The sequence below is a fragment of the Odocoileus virginianus genome, chromosome 20 (assembly GCF_023699985.2).
Source record: "Odocoileus virginianus isolate 20LAN1187 ecotype Illinois chromosome 20, Ovbor_1.2, whole genome shotgun sequence".
NCBI classification, from domain to species: domain Eukaryota; kingdom Metazoa; phylum Chordata; class Mammalia; order Artiodactyla; family Cervidae; genus Odocoileus; species Odocoileus virginianus.
The window spans coordinates 55,181,128-55,200,971 of record NC_069693.1 but is presented as its reverse complement, the minus strand read 5'-3'; the positions used below and the strand labels follow the sequence as shown (position 1 = coordinate 55,200,971).

General features: G+C 44.7%; 2 protein-coding genes across 4 annotated transcripts in view; one reads left to right on the top strand and one right to left on the bottom strand.

The window, feature by feature from the left end:
- The window catches only part of SYCE1L (synaptonemal complex central element protein 1 like), a 99,218-nt gene extending 94,425 nt beyond the window's left edge, over positions 1-4,793 (top strand). For both annotated transcript variants that reach the window (XM_070451511.1, XM_070451509.1), the window contains 2 exons: positions 982-2,359; positions 2,805-4,793. The gene's annotated coding sequence lies outside the window, so the exon portion shown is untranslated. The remainder of the gene's footprint in view (positions 1-981; positions 2,360-2,804) is intronic.
- ADAMTS18 (ADAM metallopeptidase with thrombospondin type 1 motif 18) overlaps positions 1-19,844 on the bottom strand; it is a 144,979-nt gene that overhangs the window by 8,751 nt on the left and 116,384 nt on the right. For both annotated transcript variants that reach the window (XM_070451508.1, XM_020915713.2), the window contains 5 exons: positions 13,354-13,495; positions 10,751-10,877; positions 7,043-7,247; positions 5,456-5,641; positions 1,121-1,333 (listed from right to left, as the gene is read on the bottom strand). In XM_070451508.1, coding sequence (XP_070307609.1) covers positions 1,121-1,333; positions 5,456-5,641; positions 7,043-7,247; positions 10,751-10,877; positions 13,354-13,495 — 873 coding nt within the window. The remainder of the gene's footprint in view (positions 1-1,120; positions 1,334-5,455; positions 5,642-7,042; positions 7,248-10,750; positions 10,878-13,353; positions 13,496-19,844) is intronic.

The following is a 19,844-nucleotide window of genomic DNA, read 5'->3' as shown; positions in this document are numbered from 1 at the left end:
ATGAAAGTTTACCCACAAAAACAGGCAGCAGTAGGGGGAGAAGATTTGCCACTGGTAATTATTTGCTTATATCTGATCTAAATAATTCTGCATGAGTCAACTGCCAAGTCTGTTAAATGAGTAAAATAATTGTAGAAAATTTTAAAAGAAATCCCATTTCATGGTGAGGCTGGCAGCACCTCTCAAGCCAGAGTTGTTTTTTCTGAAGAGCTATGTAACACCTGTTAGCTATAACAATGCAAGGACCAACCAAACCATAGCTTTGGATTCCTGAGGACGTGTTGTTCTCTCAGACTCAGCATCACAAACCAATCCCAGCTCATAAGCATCACACTGATGCATCTAAAGTTTCTTCCAAGTCTTCTGAGGAAAAGGACACCTGTAACATCTGAATTTAAAACTTGTGTGTCATTGGCGGATCAACTGCCTAACTCTTTACCAGCCTCATCCACAAAACAGGGACAATAATACCCACAAATAAGACCACTTCCCCAGTGGCTCAGCTGGTAAAGAATCCACCTGCAGTGCATGAGATACAAGAGATGTGGGTTCCATCCCTGAGTCAAAAAGATACCCTGGAGGAGGAAATGGCAAACCCACTTCAGTATTCTTGTCTGCAAAATCCCTAAACAGAGGAGCCTGGTGGGCTACATTTCACGGGGTCACAAAGCACGACTGAGTGAGCATACAGCGTCACCTCCAGGATGAAGGGAGGAGACAGATGCGTGTGCAGCATGTAACACACTGCACGGAAGTGGTGTGACAAATGCCAGCCATTAGTGACACTACTCAGAAACACGAGAACCACGAGAGTCAGGACTCTTGAGCAGCATTTCTAAAACACAGGAGGCTCTAGTGGTGGTTTTAATAGCAGCAATGACAGTGAACATTAGCAGTACCTTGGGACTAACTGCTTTGTATTATTCATTAGGCAAAAAAAGAAAAGAAAAAACCTAACTCTGCACAATATTATCATCTCAGTTTTGTAGATGTGAAAATGGAGGCTCACCGATGCTGGAACCTGCCCAGGAACTCAGGTCGTTTGGACAGGTCCCTAACAGCAGCAGTTGTAAACGGAATCTCGCTGAACTTTCACCCCCCTCAATCTCTCCGTGCTCACCTGTTGCCATGGCGACGAATACCACCCAGCTGCTGGACTGTACGCTGGACGGGCTGGACATGCCCCCCGGTTGCAGGTTTCCTCCAAGTCCAGGTTTGGCTTCTTAATATTGCGGCACCTTCGCTCGGGGAACGTCACCAGCTTGCCTTGGAAGGCCTTCTCGCTGCATTTCATCTCCCTCTTCCTCACTCCCAAACCACAGCTCACGGAACACTGTGGGCCAAGAAAGGAGGCGTCAGGGCGCAGACTCCACCCTCCACATGTCATCAGAGGGATGGGACTAGGGCAGATCAGCCACAGCCCACCAGGCTCCTGAAGGCAGGGCCTCAAGTCCGGCCTGCGACAGAAGCCAGAGAATTGGAGTCACTTTCCCAAGGTCACAGCATGGCTCAGCACCACAAAACAAAGGCCGGCCCTGCCATCACACACCAAAGCTGCCTTATGGCAGGAAAAACAAAAAGAGGAAGGAGGCTGATGAAAGAAGTCTGAGGAAACCGCTTTTGTTTTTTTTATGTGACTGACTGCTATTTTATTTAAATATTTCCTTACTTCCACTGTACAGATTTTCTTTTTCAGAAACTTTGAATTTTGTATTGGGGCACAGCTGATCAACAACGCTGCGACAGTTTCAGGTGAAGAGCAAAGGAACTCAGCCGTATAAATGCACGTGTCCACATGTGCACGGGTGCCCCACCCCGCTCCCATCCAGGCTGCCGTGACCTGGGCAGAGTCCCCTGTGCTCGGCAGGAGGCCCTTGTTGCTCATCCATTCTCGATGCAGCGGCAGGTACACGTCAGTCCCGAACCCCTCAACCATCACTTCTCCCTCGGCAACCGCAGGCTGGCTCCACTGTCTATTTCATAAGTTCATTTGTCTTTAGATTCCACACAGAAGGCATGTCACTGGATATTTCTCTTCTCTGACTTACTTCACTCAGCACGACAGTCTTTAGGTTCATCCATGTGACTGCACATGGCGTTAGAGAAAACCATTTTTAAGTATTTTAAACAGTATTCTGGGACACTGTACAGGGCCTTGATGAACTGCATAAAGCAGTAAGAAATGGCATCAGCATAACCATCACAGATCATGAAGGCGAGGGATCAGATCAAGACGGCAGAGAGGCAGGATGTGGGGCTCCCCTTCTGCCCCGAAGACATCAAAACCAGTTATGTGGAGAACGAGTCTCACAGAACGTCTAGCCAACGCTGGCAGAAGACCTCAGAGCTCCCAAAATGGGTAAGAAAATCTTCACAAAACCAGGTAGGACAAAAGGGGGATTAAAAAAGAGGAATTGGGCCAGGACCTGCACCGGGGAGGGAGCTGAAAGGGGAAAGCTTTCTGTACTCGGGAAGCCCCCCACCGGCAGGGAGGTCAGCCAGGACAGTGGAGCTTTGGAGGAGGGCGCAGCCGGGGGGTGTGGACAGAGGGACCGCCAGGCGCTGCCGGCCAGAGACGCTCCCCGTGGGGCTGGGCAGGCGCTGAGGCTCGGCTCCAAGGGCAGACCCGGGGAAGCACGGGGCTGGTGACAGGCAGGCAGGAAAGGGGACGGCAGCCAAGAGAGGATGGAAGAGGTGAGGGCTCACCGCCTGCCTTACACCGGAGGGGCGAGGCATCACCGCACTGGCCCGGGAAGGGGGGCGGACTGCCGTCAGAGAGTCCTTCTCTGCTGCTGTGTTCTCAGGCAGCAAAGTCCTAGGATCCTCTACCCCGCAAGGCTACCATTTCAAATTGAAGGAGATAAAGAATTTCTCAGACAAGCAAAAGCTAAAAGAATACAGCAACACTAACCCTATCATACAGGAAATTCTGAAAGGTCTTCTCTAAATAGCAAAGTAGCAAGAAGATACAGGAAGAAGGACATCACAAATGGAAAGTAAATCCACCTAAATCAGCCAGTATACAGATCAAAGAGAGAAAACCATGTGTGAGGGCAGTGACACACACAATGAGCAACAAAGGATGCACAAGACAATGGAAAAAAGGGACATCAAAATCATAAAATGTGGGGAAGGAGAGGAAGAAGACGATTTTTCTTTTTTTTTGGAATGTGTTTGAGCCTATATGACTACCTGTCCAAAGCAAGCAGATATAGGAAGGGGCTAACATACTTGAAAAACAGGGCAACCACAAATCAAACCACAGTATAATTCACAGAAACCAAAAAGAACACAAGCATAAATGGAAAGGAAATCATTAAACCACCAGAAGAAAAGGAAAGGAACAAAGAAAGAATGGATAAAGCAGATGTGGTCCATCTATAGAATGGAATACAACCCAGCCATAAAAAAGAATGAGATCATGCCATTGGAGGCAACATGGATGAACGCAGACCATCCTCCTAAGTGAAGTTAGTCAGAAAGACAGACACAACCACCAGACGGCAGCATTTATATGTGAAATCTAAAATATGGCACAAAAGAATACCTACAAATCAGAAACTGACTCACAGACACAGACGACAGACTTGTGGTTGCCAAAAGGAAGGTGGGGGGGATGGACTGGGAGTTTGGGGTTCACAGATGCAACCTATTACATTTAGAATGGATAAACAAGGGCCTACTGTATACAGCACAGGAAACTAGATCCAATCTCCCGGGATAAACATAATGGAAAAGAACATAGAAAAGAGTGTGTACGTGTTTATAACTGAGTCCCCCAGAACTTAGCACAACACTGTAAATCAACTATACTTCAATAAGAGTAAATAAGGAAGGAGGACACTGAGCTTCGTACCTGCAGCAGCTCTGGGAGGGAGCTGCAAGCGTGGGCTGCACTCTGCAGAAGAGGAAAGGGACGTTTAGCCCGAGGTCGGATCCGTAGTCATCACTGAAGGATCCTGTGAGTGGGCGGCCTGACTCAAGCCCAGGCCTTTGGCCATTTGGTTATAACATCTCATAAAGAAACCGAGTGAGGAGGGGAGAGACAGGTGCTCTGATCTGCACTTAGCCACACAAAAGGGAAGGGCACTGCTGGGAGAAATCCAAAGATGCTGGGACAGCAGCCCCTCCTCCACTGGACGCCCGCCCCCAGTCCCCACCAGTGACCTTTTTCTTCCATGGCCACTGTCTTGCTCACTAGACAGTGGACTCCATAAGAGCAGAGACCTCGCCTTAGGGGTTAGTGATGCGTACTTCCGGTTTGATCTCTGCTCACGTTTCCTATGCCTGGGAACGCAAATGAGTGTCCCAAGCTAGGAGTCTAGGAGGCATCTTCAAGACTTCCCTCTCCCCACCCAACAGATGCCTGAAGGTGCCCGCCGGCCTCTTTAAGAACTCTCAGAGAAGACAAATACTGTGTATTAACACATGTATATGGAAAATAGAAAGATGGTACTGACATGTGCGGGGCAGCAAAGGAGACACAGACATAAAGAACAGACTTTCGGACTCGATGGGAAGAGCAGAGAGTGGGATGATTTGAGAGAATAGCGGTGAAACATAAACATTACCATGTGATGTTTATGATGTGAGATAACCAGTGCAAGTTTGATGGATGACGCGGGGAACCCAAAGCCGGTACTGTGACATCCAGGAAGGGTAGGGTGGGCAGGGAGGTGGAAAGGGGTTTCAGGATGGAAGTGACACGTGTAACCCACGGCAGATTCATGCTGATGTATGGCAGAAACCACCACAATACTGTAATTATCCTCCAAAGAAAGAAGGAAAGAAAGCACTCTCCAGGACCCTGCTTTCCTGCATCCCTGAAACATTTCATCTTTCGTTTGCATCCCTGCAATATCCACGAGGGCGCCTTTCCTGCCTCTGGGCTTGGGATCCTCTCTCTGAAATGAAACCCTGATTGTTTCACTGCCTTATTTAAATTTTTAACTAGCTCCCCCAATGTTAACAGGATCTATTTCTAGTCTGCCATCCCACAAGCTCACGATCTGTGCTTGATGAAGCTTCCAGCTTCTACCCATCCCCATTCATTTCTCCTGTGTCATACTCTCCGCTCTGCCCATACAGGGCGCAGCCTTTGTCTGACCAGCCCCGACCCCATCTTTGCCGGATTCCTGCTCATCCCTCACGCTCACTCTCCCTGGAAAATCTCTTCTGCCAAGGTTAAGCTTTCCGAGGCAATCACAGACCCCATCATGGCACTCCGCTCACCTTACCTGTATTTTTATACACACGCTTTCTGCGGTTTGGTACCTCCACCATCCAGGCGTTGCCTCGTCACTGAGACGGGTGTTTTATAATCGGGATTTCATGGAGAAATCAGTGGGGAAGGATGAACAGTAAGTAGCTACCTGGTCTATGTGTGCAAGCCTCCGGATGCTGGTGGATGAGCTGAGCATTTCAGAAACCCTCAGGAGTGCATCCGGCCTCCTACCTCACTCCACGAGGAGATGAGCCACTGGAGCCGGCTGTTCTTGGGACAGCGTCCGAGCACGCAGCCCTCCTGCGAGTCGGGTCTCGGGGCGCCGGCGCACGCGCTCTCGGGCACCGCCTCTGCCTCGGCCGCGCGTCTACACGTGACTTCACGCTTCCGCACTCCTCGCCCACAGGTCTTAGAACACTCGAGATTAAAATCGAAAACAGCCATTAGATGCCAGTCTCCACTGACTGTTGCAGGCGAATGCTTGGAAAAGCATTAATGCAGGGTTTACAAAGCTAGTTTTAAGCACTCGGACCAAATGCCCAGTAAAATTCCTTGTAGTCAGCAGGAGAAATCTTTCCTCCATCCAGAGACTCTGAGTCCAGATTAGCATCTCCTTCAACAATCTGAACACAGGTTTTAGTGTTCATGGAGAAGAGAGGGTTTCTGTGCATAGCACACGTGATAACCATCTGGAAAAGGTCCAGGGCCCACTTGTTGTAGTAACTGAGCCTCTCGGTGGCACAAGGCAGAGTCAGCCTGGACATCTGGCTAAAGAGGATTCTCAGTGATTTGGACAAGGAATAATAGAAGCATAATATGCCTGACAGCAACGGCCACAGACTGTGGCACTCATAAAGATGGGTTGGGGGTGTCCAAATCTTGCCCCACTGTCTGTCTTGTCTACCTGTCTTGTCTTCTGCTATCTCTAGGCTGGGCACTGTGCTAACTCTCGGGGAGAATTAAGTCAACGCTCATCAAATGTTTGGGAATAACTTTGCTAATACTCTTCTCTTCCTACTATCTTGACCTCCATAAGACCTGTGAAATAAGGAAGGCAGCAAGTTATTCCATGGTTTTCAGATTTGTGGTTCAAAAGTCTTCTAACTGATCTTAACAGCTTTTGAACCACAACTCTGAAAGCCAGGACAGAAATTATCTCATGGGGTGGTTAGGGGGTCATGCGGTATAGGCTCTGGTATATACTCAAGTGTATCATTACACAGAAAGCATTAAATGAATGTTCTCTGTTGTGGTTGGTTAAGTCTGATAATATCAGCATCCTGTCTCCATCTCCCTTACAAATACGAAGGATGAGACTTCCCAGTGGTCCTCTTGCTATTATCCCATTTTAAAGGGGAGGCGTCTGAGAGTCAGCCACCTGCCAAGTTGCAGAGATGAGCAAAGATATCTGATGTCAGACCACGGCTCTGCACCACGGAAACTCACTCGTTCATGGTCCTAACATCTAGGTGGTTAATTCTTATTCAATAGAATTCTTATTTATATTTGTGACTTTCTTTTTCCAGAATGGTAAAGTTTTCCATCTGCTCCTGAAATGGTTTCCAGGGCCATGGTCTCTAATGGCAGGTGGGTCCTTTGCCACTAGCACCACCTATCCGGCTGCATGGCCATCACCAAAAAGGCTAAAAATCACAAAAAATGCTAATTAAAATGCCCATTCACACTGACTGGGTGTGATCCCATGAAGGTGTAAACAGCTGAGATCCTCTGGAAGGGAAGCAGAGACACCACATGTATCTTTGTCTCCTTCCTTTTCCACGGGGAACAGGACTCACGGCTCCAGTAATTCCCACTTACCTGAGACCAGGGCCCAGGGCTCCATTCCGGAGGGCAGGCATGGCTATTGCAGGCTTGAACCTGAGTGGGTGTGCTCACCGGGCAGAGAGAGTGCAGGACTGCCTCCTCCTTCTGGAAGGGCTTCTTCTGGATGCACTGCACCTTCCGGCTCTTCTGGCCTCCTCCGCACGACCTGCTGCAGGCACTCCACTCGCCTGGCTTCCAGCTTTCAGGGAGAGACGGGATTACTTCCGGGGAAGCTAAGACTCTGGATCATCGATGCCAAAGCAGTTACTGTGAAAGATTAGCCACCTGATGGAAGCCTTCGCTCCACTGCAGAACCAACAACCAACAACTGATTCTTCTTCTATAGATTTTCAAGCCTATAAGAATATGGTCTGTTGGTAGGGAATCGTGGTCTATTGCCCCATAGTTCTGGGGAAAGATACATTCCTGCTATCTATAGGTGAAGAAATGTGTGCTGTGTGGAACTCTGAGTGATTCAGTCTAATTTACTGGATCTTTAACCCTGTGCCAGAGACCCTCCCAGGCATTAGGGTTGGGAAAAATGAATGAAACAAGGCTCTTCCCATGAAGCTGCCTGTGGAAGTGGTGGCTGTGTGAACACATCAAAGCAATACTTTCTGAATACTTTCTACAATAGAAGTCAATGCAAAGTATAATAATGAGACTATCGACACCACAAGATCAATGAAGAAGGGAGAGGTGTGCGTGTGCACGTGTGTGCTCACACATGCAAAAGGGAGACACATTGAGAGAGGGTCTCCCGAAGAATGTTTCTAAGTAGGTGGTTCCCCCAACCTCTTTTCCTGGTTAGCCTTAAAGTCTATGGTTGGGTTGGAGGTATAACCTCAAGTTTCTTATTTCAAGATTTTGAGCTCACTTTTTCCACAGCTATTGTATCTGAGACTTGGTGTACACTAAAGAGTGATCATCTGAAACCGTAAATCCTATTTAACAACCACCTGGGGTTAATTGAAATCATCTGATTCGAAGGCCTAGCATTAAAAAGATCCACCAGATAAGATGGTGACACATTTCAAAGCAGCAGAGTCCAAACACTGTTCACAAATGTTTTAAGTATTATTTGAAGACATAAAACATCACGAGGACCAAGTATGCTTTTGTTATATCTCTGCACTATTGCATTTGCCTAGTCCTGCTATTTTTTGCTCTGGCTCCCCCACCCGCAAGCCCAGGTTGTGAGGTTAAACACCTTTCTGTTGGTCTGGAGAACTTTCCACACAAGTTCTAGGATTACAAGTATTTTAAAACACTGCGTAATCCATGTTATCTAATTTAGTGAATGAAAGGTGATAGCAAAGGATTCCTTATATTTGTACAACATTTTATCTTCCAGTAAGAGGCAAAGAAAAGATATCTATTATCATGAGATTATTGGTTTTAACAGTTGCCTATACGGGTGTCACTTTTGTCCGCCAAATTCAAGTTTCTTTCCTTATGTGGCAAATATGATGAATTTGGAAAAGTACTAGAAAGAGCATAACACACTTGTTTGTGACACGCTTGGTTCTCCACACGTGGGGCCCAGGCTCACTCTCCATTTCAGGATTTTAGTTTCCGCAACCAGGGTCAGACTGCGATGCCTCCTGCCATGGAAGCGTGGAGTCCTGACCACTGCACCACCAGGGGAGTCCCCTTACTGCTCTTCTCACGTGTGCTGTTCTTACAGCATGTATCTCATGTATCTCACGACATCTCAGTTATTTGTTTACACATCCACCTCTTCCAGTAGATGGTGGGTTCACTGCTGGAGGAACTACTAAATTACTCATCTCCATTTCCAGTCCTGAACTGAGGACCTGGCATGCTCTCAGGGCATATCACATGGTTGTTACAGGGAAAATAATGGGCCTCGATCAGATGAACGCCTCTGTCCTTAGAATTCTAATGGTCTAAAGCCTGACACTTAGTATATCCCTGTTGAGGAACAGTCCCTAAAAGATCCCATTACTCGGCAGGAAATACTGTGAGAAGTAAGAGGTGGCAAAAAAAAAACACACAGCAAGAGAGTCTGTCCATTTCACCACGCCAGCTCTGTAGTCATTGCAGGGGACCCTCTGCTTTCAGATAGCCAGAGAACTCCGTCACTGCACAGAATATTGTTTCTACTAATACATGGGGTCATCAGGAAAGTTCTAGGAGCTAAGCATGACCAATGCTCTCTCCCTCTTCATGGATGTACATACGAATGGGGTCCCTGTCTTTGCCTGGGCTTCCCTTGTGGCTCAGCTGGTAAAGAATCTGCCTGTAATGTGGGAGACCTGGGTTCGATCCCTGTGTTGGGAAGATCCCCTGGAGAAGGGAACAGCTACCAACTCCAGTATTCTGGCCTGGAGAATTCCATGGACTGTACAGTCCATGGGGCTGGTGGAAAGGAGGCTTTAAATAAGAAGACAGTAGCTTGCCTTCCCTGGTGGCTCAATGGTAAAGCATCTGCCTACAATGCAGGAGACCCCGGTTCAATCCCTGGGTCAGGAAGATCCCCTGGAGAAGGATATGGCAACCCACTCCAGTATTCTTGCCTGGGAAATCCAATGGATGGAGGAGCCTGGTAGGCTACAGTCCACGGGGTCGCAAAGAGTTGGACATGACTGAGCGACTTCACTTTAAACTTTCATTTAAGTTTGCCATTTAAGTGTTTTGATAATCCCTACATGTACGTAAACATACACAAACCCATCTAAAGGACAGATTATTCCACAAGAGTCGATAACACTGGTTATTAGAGTCATTGGATATGTTTAGAGCCAGACATTTCTTGGCAAAAGAGAGAAAACCACAGAAGCCCCTCAAATTTCTTTCTCCTTTTTGTGTTCAGGATACAGCTGGTTCCAAATTCTAAGAGAAAACCCGAGTTGACAGTTGGGCATAGGGGATCAGTGGGTAGCTCAAGCCCCAAACAATTATGACATACACTCTTTACAAGGAAAAATAGATTGCACAATACAATTGCATCACCACAAAGCAAATATGATCAGAAAGATCAGTGAGTGCAGCACTGCTTTAGAAGAAACTCTGTCAACTCTATATAAATACACTTGGCAGAAGATAAATCAAACCAGAAGAGGCTCCATTTGGCTTGGGAACATTACTTAAAATTAGTGTTCAAACAATAGCATGGCTAAAATCAATCCCATCGCAAACCCACTGAGATCCCCACAGTGTCCTCATCAGAAATGGGGTTACCACTGGGTCTCCAGCCCTTTCTTTTGACTTTGTGTCTTGCTACTGTGTAATTTGCATGTGAGGTTTCATGGGTTGCACAGTAATACGATTTTTAAATTCTTGGACGACTCTATAAAAGTTGAGTGCAGAACCGCGGGGAAATTTAGCTAATATAGGTTTCTGTGTTATTTAAATATCTGTTTGACTTACTTCAGAGAAGAGGGGTCTCTAAAGGTTAAAAAAAGATGCCTTTATGCCTTTTTTTTTTTTTTAACCACAGGATTACACTGGTATAGACAGGGTTTGAGTGTCTAAAGTAAATTTGTGTTTTTCAAGTTACATATTTTAACGCCAACTATCGTCTCTTTCTTCTATTGACTTTTTAGGGGGTGAGGGTTATTCTATCTACGTTTGAATCACTTTTGATCAGAGGCATTGACAGTGGCTTCAATCATCTCATATCAATGATAAAGCACAGAAGTACAAGTGTAACCAGAGAGACATTCCCAGATGACTTACTAGGCCGGGCAGGAGAAGGCATTGCACATTTTGGGTTCAGTTGCTGGCCTGGCTCTTGCATTGCAGAATGAGGAATTGACTTGAGTGTTTTGATCTCGTAAGCAAACGGCCTTGACACTTATGTAACCTAATAAGACATCAAAAGTTACCAAGTGAAAACTACAGATAACCAATGCCATTTAGTTTCCAAATTTAGCTTCCCATGTACCAGAGTTCTGATATTTTACTGAAGACAGAATGCAAATATTGTGTGAAAACACTTTATTTGAAACATCTACAACACATGTGAACCCCACTTCTAGCTCCACCTCCCCCGAGATAACTGCTTACATAGTTTAATATTTTTAACATGCAGCTTCTTAGTTTTCAAGACCACCATGGATTCTAGAATCATACAGTGATAAAAACGACCTTTTGAAAACAGGGCAGCTATAAAGGGAAATGTCTCACAAGCTTTAATTCACATTGCACGTATCTAATGAAAAATGCTCTTCAAAGAAAAATCACAGGTGAATTAATTGTGGAAACTCTAAGATTCTGCGTTTTCATGAAGCAACTTTTACTTCCATAACACTGTGGTGTATATATTAGACTGTGGTTGCACTCACTGACTATGTATTCATACCTGTTTATCACGACTATTTTTTGTTTTCTGTCTCTTCACCCTACTGCCTGGCTTTCAATGTTCATTTTAGGACCTCTCATCGGAGGTGTACGGTTTTCTGTAACTGTATTTGACAGCTCCCCATATAGGAAGCCTGCCTCCTCTTTTAATTGTTTTTATTCACATGGACTTTTCCTTAAAATGGAATCTGAGCAACAATGAAAAGTCACTCCTGCTAGAATGATTAGGTTGAAGTGGGTTTATATTCAGGAAAAGGAAAAGGAAAGTGAAGTCGCTCAGTCGTGTCCAACTCTTTGCAACCCCATGGACTGTAGCCTACCAGGTTCCTCTGTCCAAGGGATTTTCCAGGCAAGAGCACTAGTGGGTTGCCATTTCCTTCTCCATTATGTTCAGGAGGAACTGATCAAAACATTGGGACTCTCTACAGTTAAGAGTTTGCTTCTGGAGAATGTATTCATTTGAACTCCTCTTATGCCTCAGACACACCATGGTCTGTGAGTCACATGAAGGGGTTGCTAATTCAAGGCAAGAGAGAATCCCACAATGCATTTGTCCAACGTCATCCCTTTGGTTGCTTTTATTCCCTGTAAGTGGAAAATGGACTCTCTCTACTTTCCAAGAAAGTCTGCATTCCCTGGATACCAAAAAATTACTGAAAATGATCTAAAAGACTATTCAATGTATGAACAACTGATTACGCTCAAACACTACATGAAAAAGAGCATAAAGATATGGCTATAGCATGGCTTCTGTTCCTTAAAAAACAGATCAAATGATATGTGTGGCATGTGTCTGAGTAGATAAAACACATGCATTTTTTATGTTTGCTTGAGAAAAAGTATAGAATGATATAGACCAAAGTATTAACGTTGGCTACTGCTGATTAAAGGATTATGGGAGATTATTTTCTTCTTTATAGTATATTGCCTTTAAAATGTGTATTAACAATATATTCCTGTTTATTAATAATTATTAAAATATTAATCATTTATATATAAATATGTATATAATATGCATATGAAATATATATTTATAAATATATTAAATATATTAAAATTATTCTATCCTTTTAAAAAAATAAGTATTTCTCCTATTTTGTTAACTAGCACAGGCAGCCAAAGAACAGGCCTCAGAGACATAAGAATTTCTTCATTTTCTCTGTCTCTGCTCTGTCTGTGGTCCCAAGATGCCCCGTCTCGCCCAGTGGAAAGGACACGGTAGGAAGTCCTGCTGTCACCAGGCACTCTGAGCATGAGGCAGTGAGAGACCAGCCTTCACGCTTTGGTTTCATGTCACGGACTTATTTACAGACTTTCAGCCTTCTTCTCAAAGGGGCAAGTGTGACAAAGCCTGACTTACCAACAAATATGTGATGTTCTTAGGTCTAAATAAATTGCCTCCCTTCTGCTCACTGAGGGGCTGGCTGTGATTCTTCTTTCCTTACAAGGGTTATTTCTCAGATTGAATCCACTTGCCTGCAGAGATTTTGTTGACACCACCCCTGGGGGGATATACTACCACCGCCTCCACGTGTTAGCTCTCTGCCTTCAGCCTGCCTTGCGTGTGTTTTCACTGTCTATCGCCTACCTTCTCTAACTCCCCCTGGAAAGTTGACAACAATGGAAAAGCCAGGACAGAAAGAAAGAAAACTGTTGGCTGACAAATCAACCTGTCAATCCACATATTTATAATAAAGGGACACATGTTTTATATTTTTCCCCCCTGGAAGTTTCAGATGCATCACTTTTGAGTCCTGATTGTGGCTGACTTGAGATTTGCTTGAGTTGGTTCGTTTCTATTAATACATAGGAAAATCCCCAAAGAGTACAAATAATATTTGATTTTTTCCCTCTAAACAGTGACAGTTCTCATAAAGATAGTTCTTTTGTTGCTTATTTCAACCAGACAATTGAAAGAGGTCTGGAGTGGGAGAACCTGTTTTAACAGAAGATGTGGAAGACAGAATTGGGAAACCTACCTCCCCCACAGGAGACGGAGCAATCTGTCTGCACTGTGTTCCAGGCGTAGCTGTGTCTTTTTGAGGCTGGCAGAGTTCCATTCGTGACCTTGGGAAGTGCATACTTCCAAGCTATTCCTGGGTTTTTGCCTTGCATGAGAATCTGGACAGTATAAGATACAAATCAGAGATCAAGATGCGGGTCAGACCCTGGAATTCCAGAAACCTCACTGAACGTTTTAAAGATATTTCTACAACATTTTGGAATCGAGATTGCTGGGAGAAATATCAATAACATCAGATATGCAGATGACACTACCCTTAGGGCAGAAAGTGAAGAACTAAAGAGCCTCTTGGTGAAAGTTAAAGAGGAGAGTGAAAAAGTTGGCTTAAAACTCAACATTCAGAAAACCAAGATCATGACATCTGATCCCATCACTTCATGGCAAATAGATGGGGAAACAATGAAACAGTGACAGACTTTATTTTCTTGGGCTACAAAATCACTGCAGATGGTGACTACAGCCATGAAATTAAAAGACGCTTGCTCCTTGGAAGAAAAGCTATGACCAACCTAGACAGCATATTAAAAGCAGAGACATTACTTTGCCAACAAAGGTTCGTCTGGTCAAAGCTATGGTTTTTCCAGTAGTCATGTATGGATGTGAGAGCTGGACTATAAAGAAAGCTGAGCACTGAAGAATTGATGCTTTGAACTGTGGTGTTGGAGAAGACTCTTGAGAGTCCCTTGGACTGCAAGGGGATCCAACCAGTCCATCCTAAAGGAGATAAGTCCTCGGTGTTCATTGGAAGGACTGATGCTGAAGCTGAAACTCCAATGTTTTGGAGTTTTGGCCACCTGATGCAAAGAATTGACTCATTGGAAGAGACCCTGATGCTAGGAACGATTGAAGGTAGGAAGAGAAGGGGATGAGAGAGGACGAGATGGTTGGATGGCATCACTGACTTGATGGACTTGAGTTTGACTAAGTTCTGGGAGATGGTGATGGACAGGGAGGCCTGGCATGCTGCAGTCCATGGGGTCACAGAGTTGGATATGACTAAGAGACTGAAATGAACGACATTTTGATCTCAGAGCTGATTCATGTCATTGTTCCCAAGGACATTTTATGTTGATTGGAAGTCTGCCCATGATACTTTAAAATGTGCAGCTCCAAATAGTCAAAGCTGTGATGTGGAAAGCTAGCAGGGAAACAGTACAATTGGCTATAAGCCCATGACCCTCAGTTCTGGGTAAACCCAATTAAGAAAGCAAGAAAATAGATCTTTATGCTGAAGGGAGGTCAAACTATGAAGTTTTAACCTTTACATTAAACGATGTATAGAACAGACTTGTGGACTCTGGGAGAAGGCGAGGGTGGGATGTTTCAAGAGAACAGCATCAAAACATGTATATTATCTAGGGTGAAACAGATCACCAGCCCAGGTTGGGTGCATGAGACAAGTGCTCGGGCCTGGTGCACTGGGAAGACCCAGAGGGATCGGGTGGAGAGGGAGGTGGGAGGGGGGACTGGGATGGGGAATACATGTAAATCCATGGCTAATTCATTTCAATGTATGACAAAAACCACTGCAATGATGTAAAGTAATTAGCCTCCAACTAATAAAAATAAATGGAAAAAAAATAAATAAGTAAAATAAATAAATAAAATAAATAAATAAACTTGAAAGCCTAGCATGGTTCTCATACACACTGGTGCCCCACAAATAATGAAGTGTTATTCATTCAGTCACGTCTGACTCTTTGAGACCCATGGACTGTAAGTCCAACAGGCTCCTTTGTCCCTGGGGTTTTCCAGGCAAGAATACTAGAGTGCGTAACCATCCCTTTCCCCAGGGCATCTTCCCAGCCCCGGGATCGAACCTGGGTTTCCTGCATTGCAGGTAGATTCTTTATCATCTGAGCTGCCAGGGGTTGAAACTCAATCCACATATATAAGTTTTTATTATTTATTCTGGCCCACAACTTATAACCTGTCTCCAGGATGTGTTAGGCACAAAAGAAGCACACATAAAACCTTAGAATAAATACCCCACTTAGAATCACCTATCACTAACTCCAGAATCCAGGCAGATTTCCAATAGGACTCCCAAAGAGAATTTGCCCAAGAGTATATGTCTGCTAACTGTACTAGGATGAGCAGATAAGACAAAAAGAGACATGATCAGAAGTAGGGGTTGGTACTAGAATGGATGTGACTTCAAAGGGGCAAGGACCTGGGATAAACCTGACCCTGACAGGTGTGGCCACTAAACGAGGCATCGTTTACAGGCATTTGTGGATGTCAGACACTCTGCTGGGCTTTTGCGCTGCATTATCTCAAAAGAGTCCTCTAACAACTCTAGAATATAGCTAATTTTTCACCAAAAAAAAAAAAAACCTGAGAAGAAAGAAGTTGTGCAAAATCACACAGGTGACTGGTAAATGAGCTTAAAATAGAACTTAGACACGCCAACAAAATGTGCCTAAAGACTGCAAGATATCACCTTGTTTTGTATTTATTTTTCATTGGAGTATAGCTGAGTTACAATGTTGTATTAGTTTCAGATGTACAGCAAAGTGATTTAGCCATACACACACAATACACACACACACATATATATCTATAACTCTCTCTCTCTCTCTCTCTCTCTATATATATATATTCTTTTTCAGATTATTTTCCATTATAGGTTATTATAAGATACTGAATACAGTTTCCTGTGCCATAAGTAGGTCCTTGTTGCTTATCTATTTTATATATAGTAGTATGTATCTATAAATCCCAAATTCCCAACTTATCCCTCCCCCCTTTCCCCTTTGGTAACCATAAATTTGTTCTCTGTGTCTGGAGATCACTTTCTTTTTGGTGTGGGCAAACACATTATTAGCCTCCTTTGCTGATCCTCTCTTTTCCTAACTATGTCTCTTTTTTTCCTTCAAATTCAAAGCCTGGGTAAAAATAGCTGGTTCTCTCCCATCCCACGAGTCTTGTGGAAAATCTCTTACCACCAGAGCTGGGCATTCATGCCCCCGAAGCAAAGCAGATTTCCAGTTAAAAATAGGAACCCCTGGCTCTCTCTCTGTCTGGTGGGAGCCCACCTCAATTAAAGCTGGGTGGGTGGCCGAGGTTCAAGGACCACCATTGTGCCAGACCACTCCTTGGGCTGCTATGAAACGGCTTCCATGTTACTATCAGCTTAAATATCTCCAGAAGTATCACGGCCTACTCTGAAGATTCCATGGTGCAGTCATCCTTGTCAGCCAGCAAAACAAAATCTTGGTGCCTCCCAGAAAAAAACCAACTGTTAATAGATGGGTCCTTGTTCCCCTCACCCCCATCCAAAGCAGAAACCAAACACATCACAACAGGTAGCACCATTAAAATTGACAAATGCCAAATTCGCATTAGTCACCAAGAAAAATCGCAAAATCAAGGTCTTAGGAGTCTTAGTTCTAGTCTTTGCTTTCTAAAATTTTCACAGCTGAGTCATACAAACTGTTCTTGGAATCACGTGTTCAGTTATAACATTTCATACATTTTGAATAAATGAGACTTTTGCAGTGTTTCTGTAATGTCTTCATGTGATGTATACACAGACACTTCAGACCTTTATTCACAATTAAGTGAGAATTTTGAGCGGAGTTTTACATTTAGAAGGTAATACTGATGCTCACTGGTATTTCAACTCAATTTCTCCTCCAGTGAAAAAGCATCTCAAGTGTAAAAGCCGTGGTTTTGTTTTTTTTACTCTTTATCTTGGAATATAGGTGATGAATAATGTTGAGTTAGTTTTAGGTGTACAGAAAAGTGATTCAGTTATACATATACATGTACCTATTCTTTTTCAAACTTTTTCCCACTTGTGTTGTCAAATGTAACTCCTATGGTTGCTAGCTTCCTTGTGAAATAGTAATGCTGAGATTTTGTGGGGGAAAACAATGCAGCATATCACCAGTGCACACGTGGCAGGGATACAGGTAAACCGCGAGTCACACCAGCGAGGTTCACGATGCAGGCCACATCGCGATACAGTGGAGTCGCGTCACATATGCATCTCAGACAGACAACTCAAGTCCAGGTGCTCTAGGTAAAGAAATCCGCTCACTTATCTCCACTTTCTAGGACCACCCATTCCCCACCGCATTCAAACTTGTTCCTGGCTTCCACTCCCAGAGGGGGCCCGCAATAGAAATGCAAAGAAAATGAAAAATAACAAATGTATTACTACTACAGTTTTACAGCCAATGGCCTATAGGACATATAGTTTATATTCTGTTGGTTGGACATACTAATACTTTCATTGAATGCACAAATGAATATGACTCTCAACTTAAAAAAAAAAATCAGGGCCTTCCCTGGTGGTCCAGTGGTTAAGAATCTGCCTTGCAATACAAGGAACACAGGTTCGATTCCTGGTTGGGGAACTAAAATCCCACGTGCTTTGGAGCAACTCAGTCCTGGCACCACAGCTACTAAAGCCCGCACATCACAACTAGAGTCCGTGTGCTGCAAGAAGGGTCCTGCATGCCACAACCGAGGCAGCCACCTAATTAAATAAATATTAAAAAAAAACCCAATCCAGGGGCTCACAGCATCATCATAGTGTCTGTGCATCTGGAAGGTTGGGCTTCCCAGGCGTAGTGGTAGAGAATCGGCCTGCTAAGCAGGAGACTCGGGTTCAATCTCTCATTCGGGAAGATCCTCCCCTAGAGAAGGGAGTGGCACCCACTCCATCCCATGGACAGAAGAGCCTGGTGGGCTGCAGTCCACAGGGTTGCAAAGAGTCAGACACGACTGAGCGATTAAAGAACAATCTGGAAGGTCACAGGAGAACTGTATGTGTGATCACGTAGGCTAAGAGGCAATATTTGTATAAACCAGCAGAAAGCTGACTGCAGAATTTATTTTAACATCAGCTCATAAAGGCTTCTTAAAGAAAGTAATTATTTAAACAAATAAATGCCAAGATTAAACACATAAAAGATGAGCATTTGCCAATCACATTATCTGTTTCTCAATGATAATTAAAGCATTCTCTGCCCTTTTCTTCACCCCATATGAGGAACAAAGTAACAAGAGTGAACCACACAGAGTCATCTTATCTTTCACCGTCTGATGCCTGTACTAGCCAGTCCTCTAGAAACAGACTGTCTGGCTGGCTAAAACAATCTCTGTGAGTCTGTCCTTCACCTCGTTCTAAAAAAAGACTAGACTTTGTTTTCAAAAAGTCAATTCCACCCTCAGGAATGGCTACATAATTTGTGTGTGTGTGTGTGTATGTGTGTGTGTGTGTGTGTGTGTGTGTGTGTGTGTGTGTGTTGAGGGGGGGGTTGTGCCCAGGGCAAAATGGAAATGAAAGGCCCCTTGTTTTAAAAAGTGATTAAGGATTTCAAGTTGGTGACAACAGACCATTAAACCAATCACAGGGCACTTCTGAGACCAAGGTCCCCAGTGACTCGGCGGGGTCTGCATCCAAGAAGCCACCTCAGCCCGACCTTAAGGCTGAGGTTTTCTCACCTGCATCAGTTTAAGACACAATGAAAAAGGCTCCAAGTTCTAAATGGCCCCGTGGTCTAACGCCGGCTTTGACCACCCTTCTCAGATGGAGAATGAATTTGGCAGGTCTGTCTAAAGTGAGTGACCACGATCACCACCGTGACCGCAGACAGCCTGTCCCACCCGAAGCTCGGAAGCAAGGGGACCTCGGGACGACGTGAGATAACCACACAGCCTGGATTCTAAGCGCCTCTGAAACAACACGTCATCTGGAAACGCTCATCCCTGCCACTGACATCTATTTTAAAGTATTTTCAGCAGTCCTGTCAAGCACCGTCAGTAACTTTCTTCAGCACCAGTGGAGAACCCGGAGACCCCCCAGGTCCTGCGGATGCCACTCCCCAACACGCCCCCCACCACCGGCGGCATCACAGCACACCATCCCAATGCGGCCCAGAGAACCACGTGGCCCGGCTGGGAAGTGCACGCATTCCGAAAGGTCGCCAGCAATTCAGTCTACTTAACTGGGCTCAGGCCAGAGAATTTTCCAGCCAACTGGCATTGAGTCTCTTAATTTACAGCTGGCAAGCAACCTCCTTAAATGCTTCCAGGCCCACGGTAGAGCTGTTTAATGTCTACCTTGAACACACGAACCACCTGGCTTCAGACGCAGCGCTCGGCAGCTCTGACCACAGGGTGCGGAGTGATAAAATTTACAGCTTAAGCTGGAAAACCGCAGACGGGGCTGGACTCGACCAGGTCCCCTCTGAAGGAGGGCATGCGGGTTCTGCTTGGGGTGCACACAGGTTAAAATAAACAACATACTGAATAATTGTGGGTAAATAGCTTGCTTTTACTCCCACTTTTATTTTTTAATATGCAAACTATAAAATGCCTTCAACCAACTTTATCTTTGTTTCATTACTGAAGGCCTATGTTTTTCATTTAAAGAAGTTGTCCTAATCCTCCTATGAAATTAAAAGATGCCTGCTCCTTGGAATAAAAGCTGTG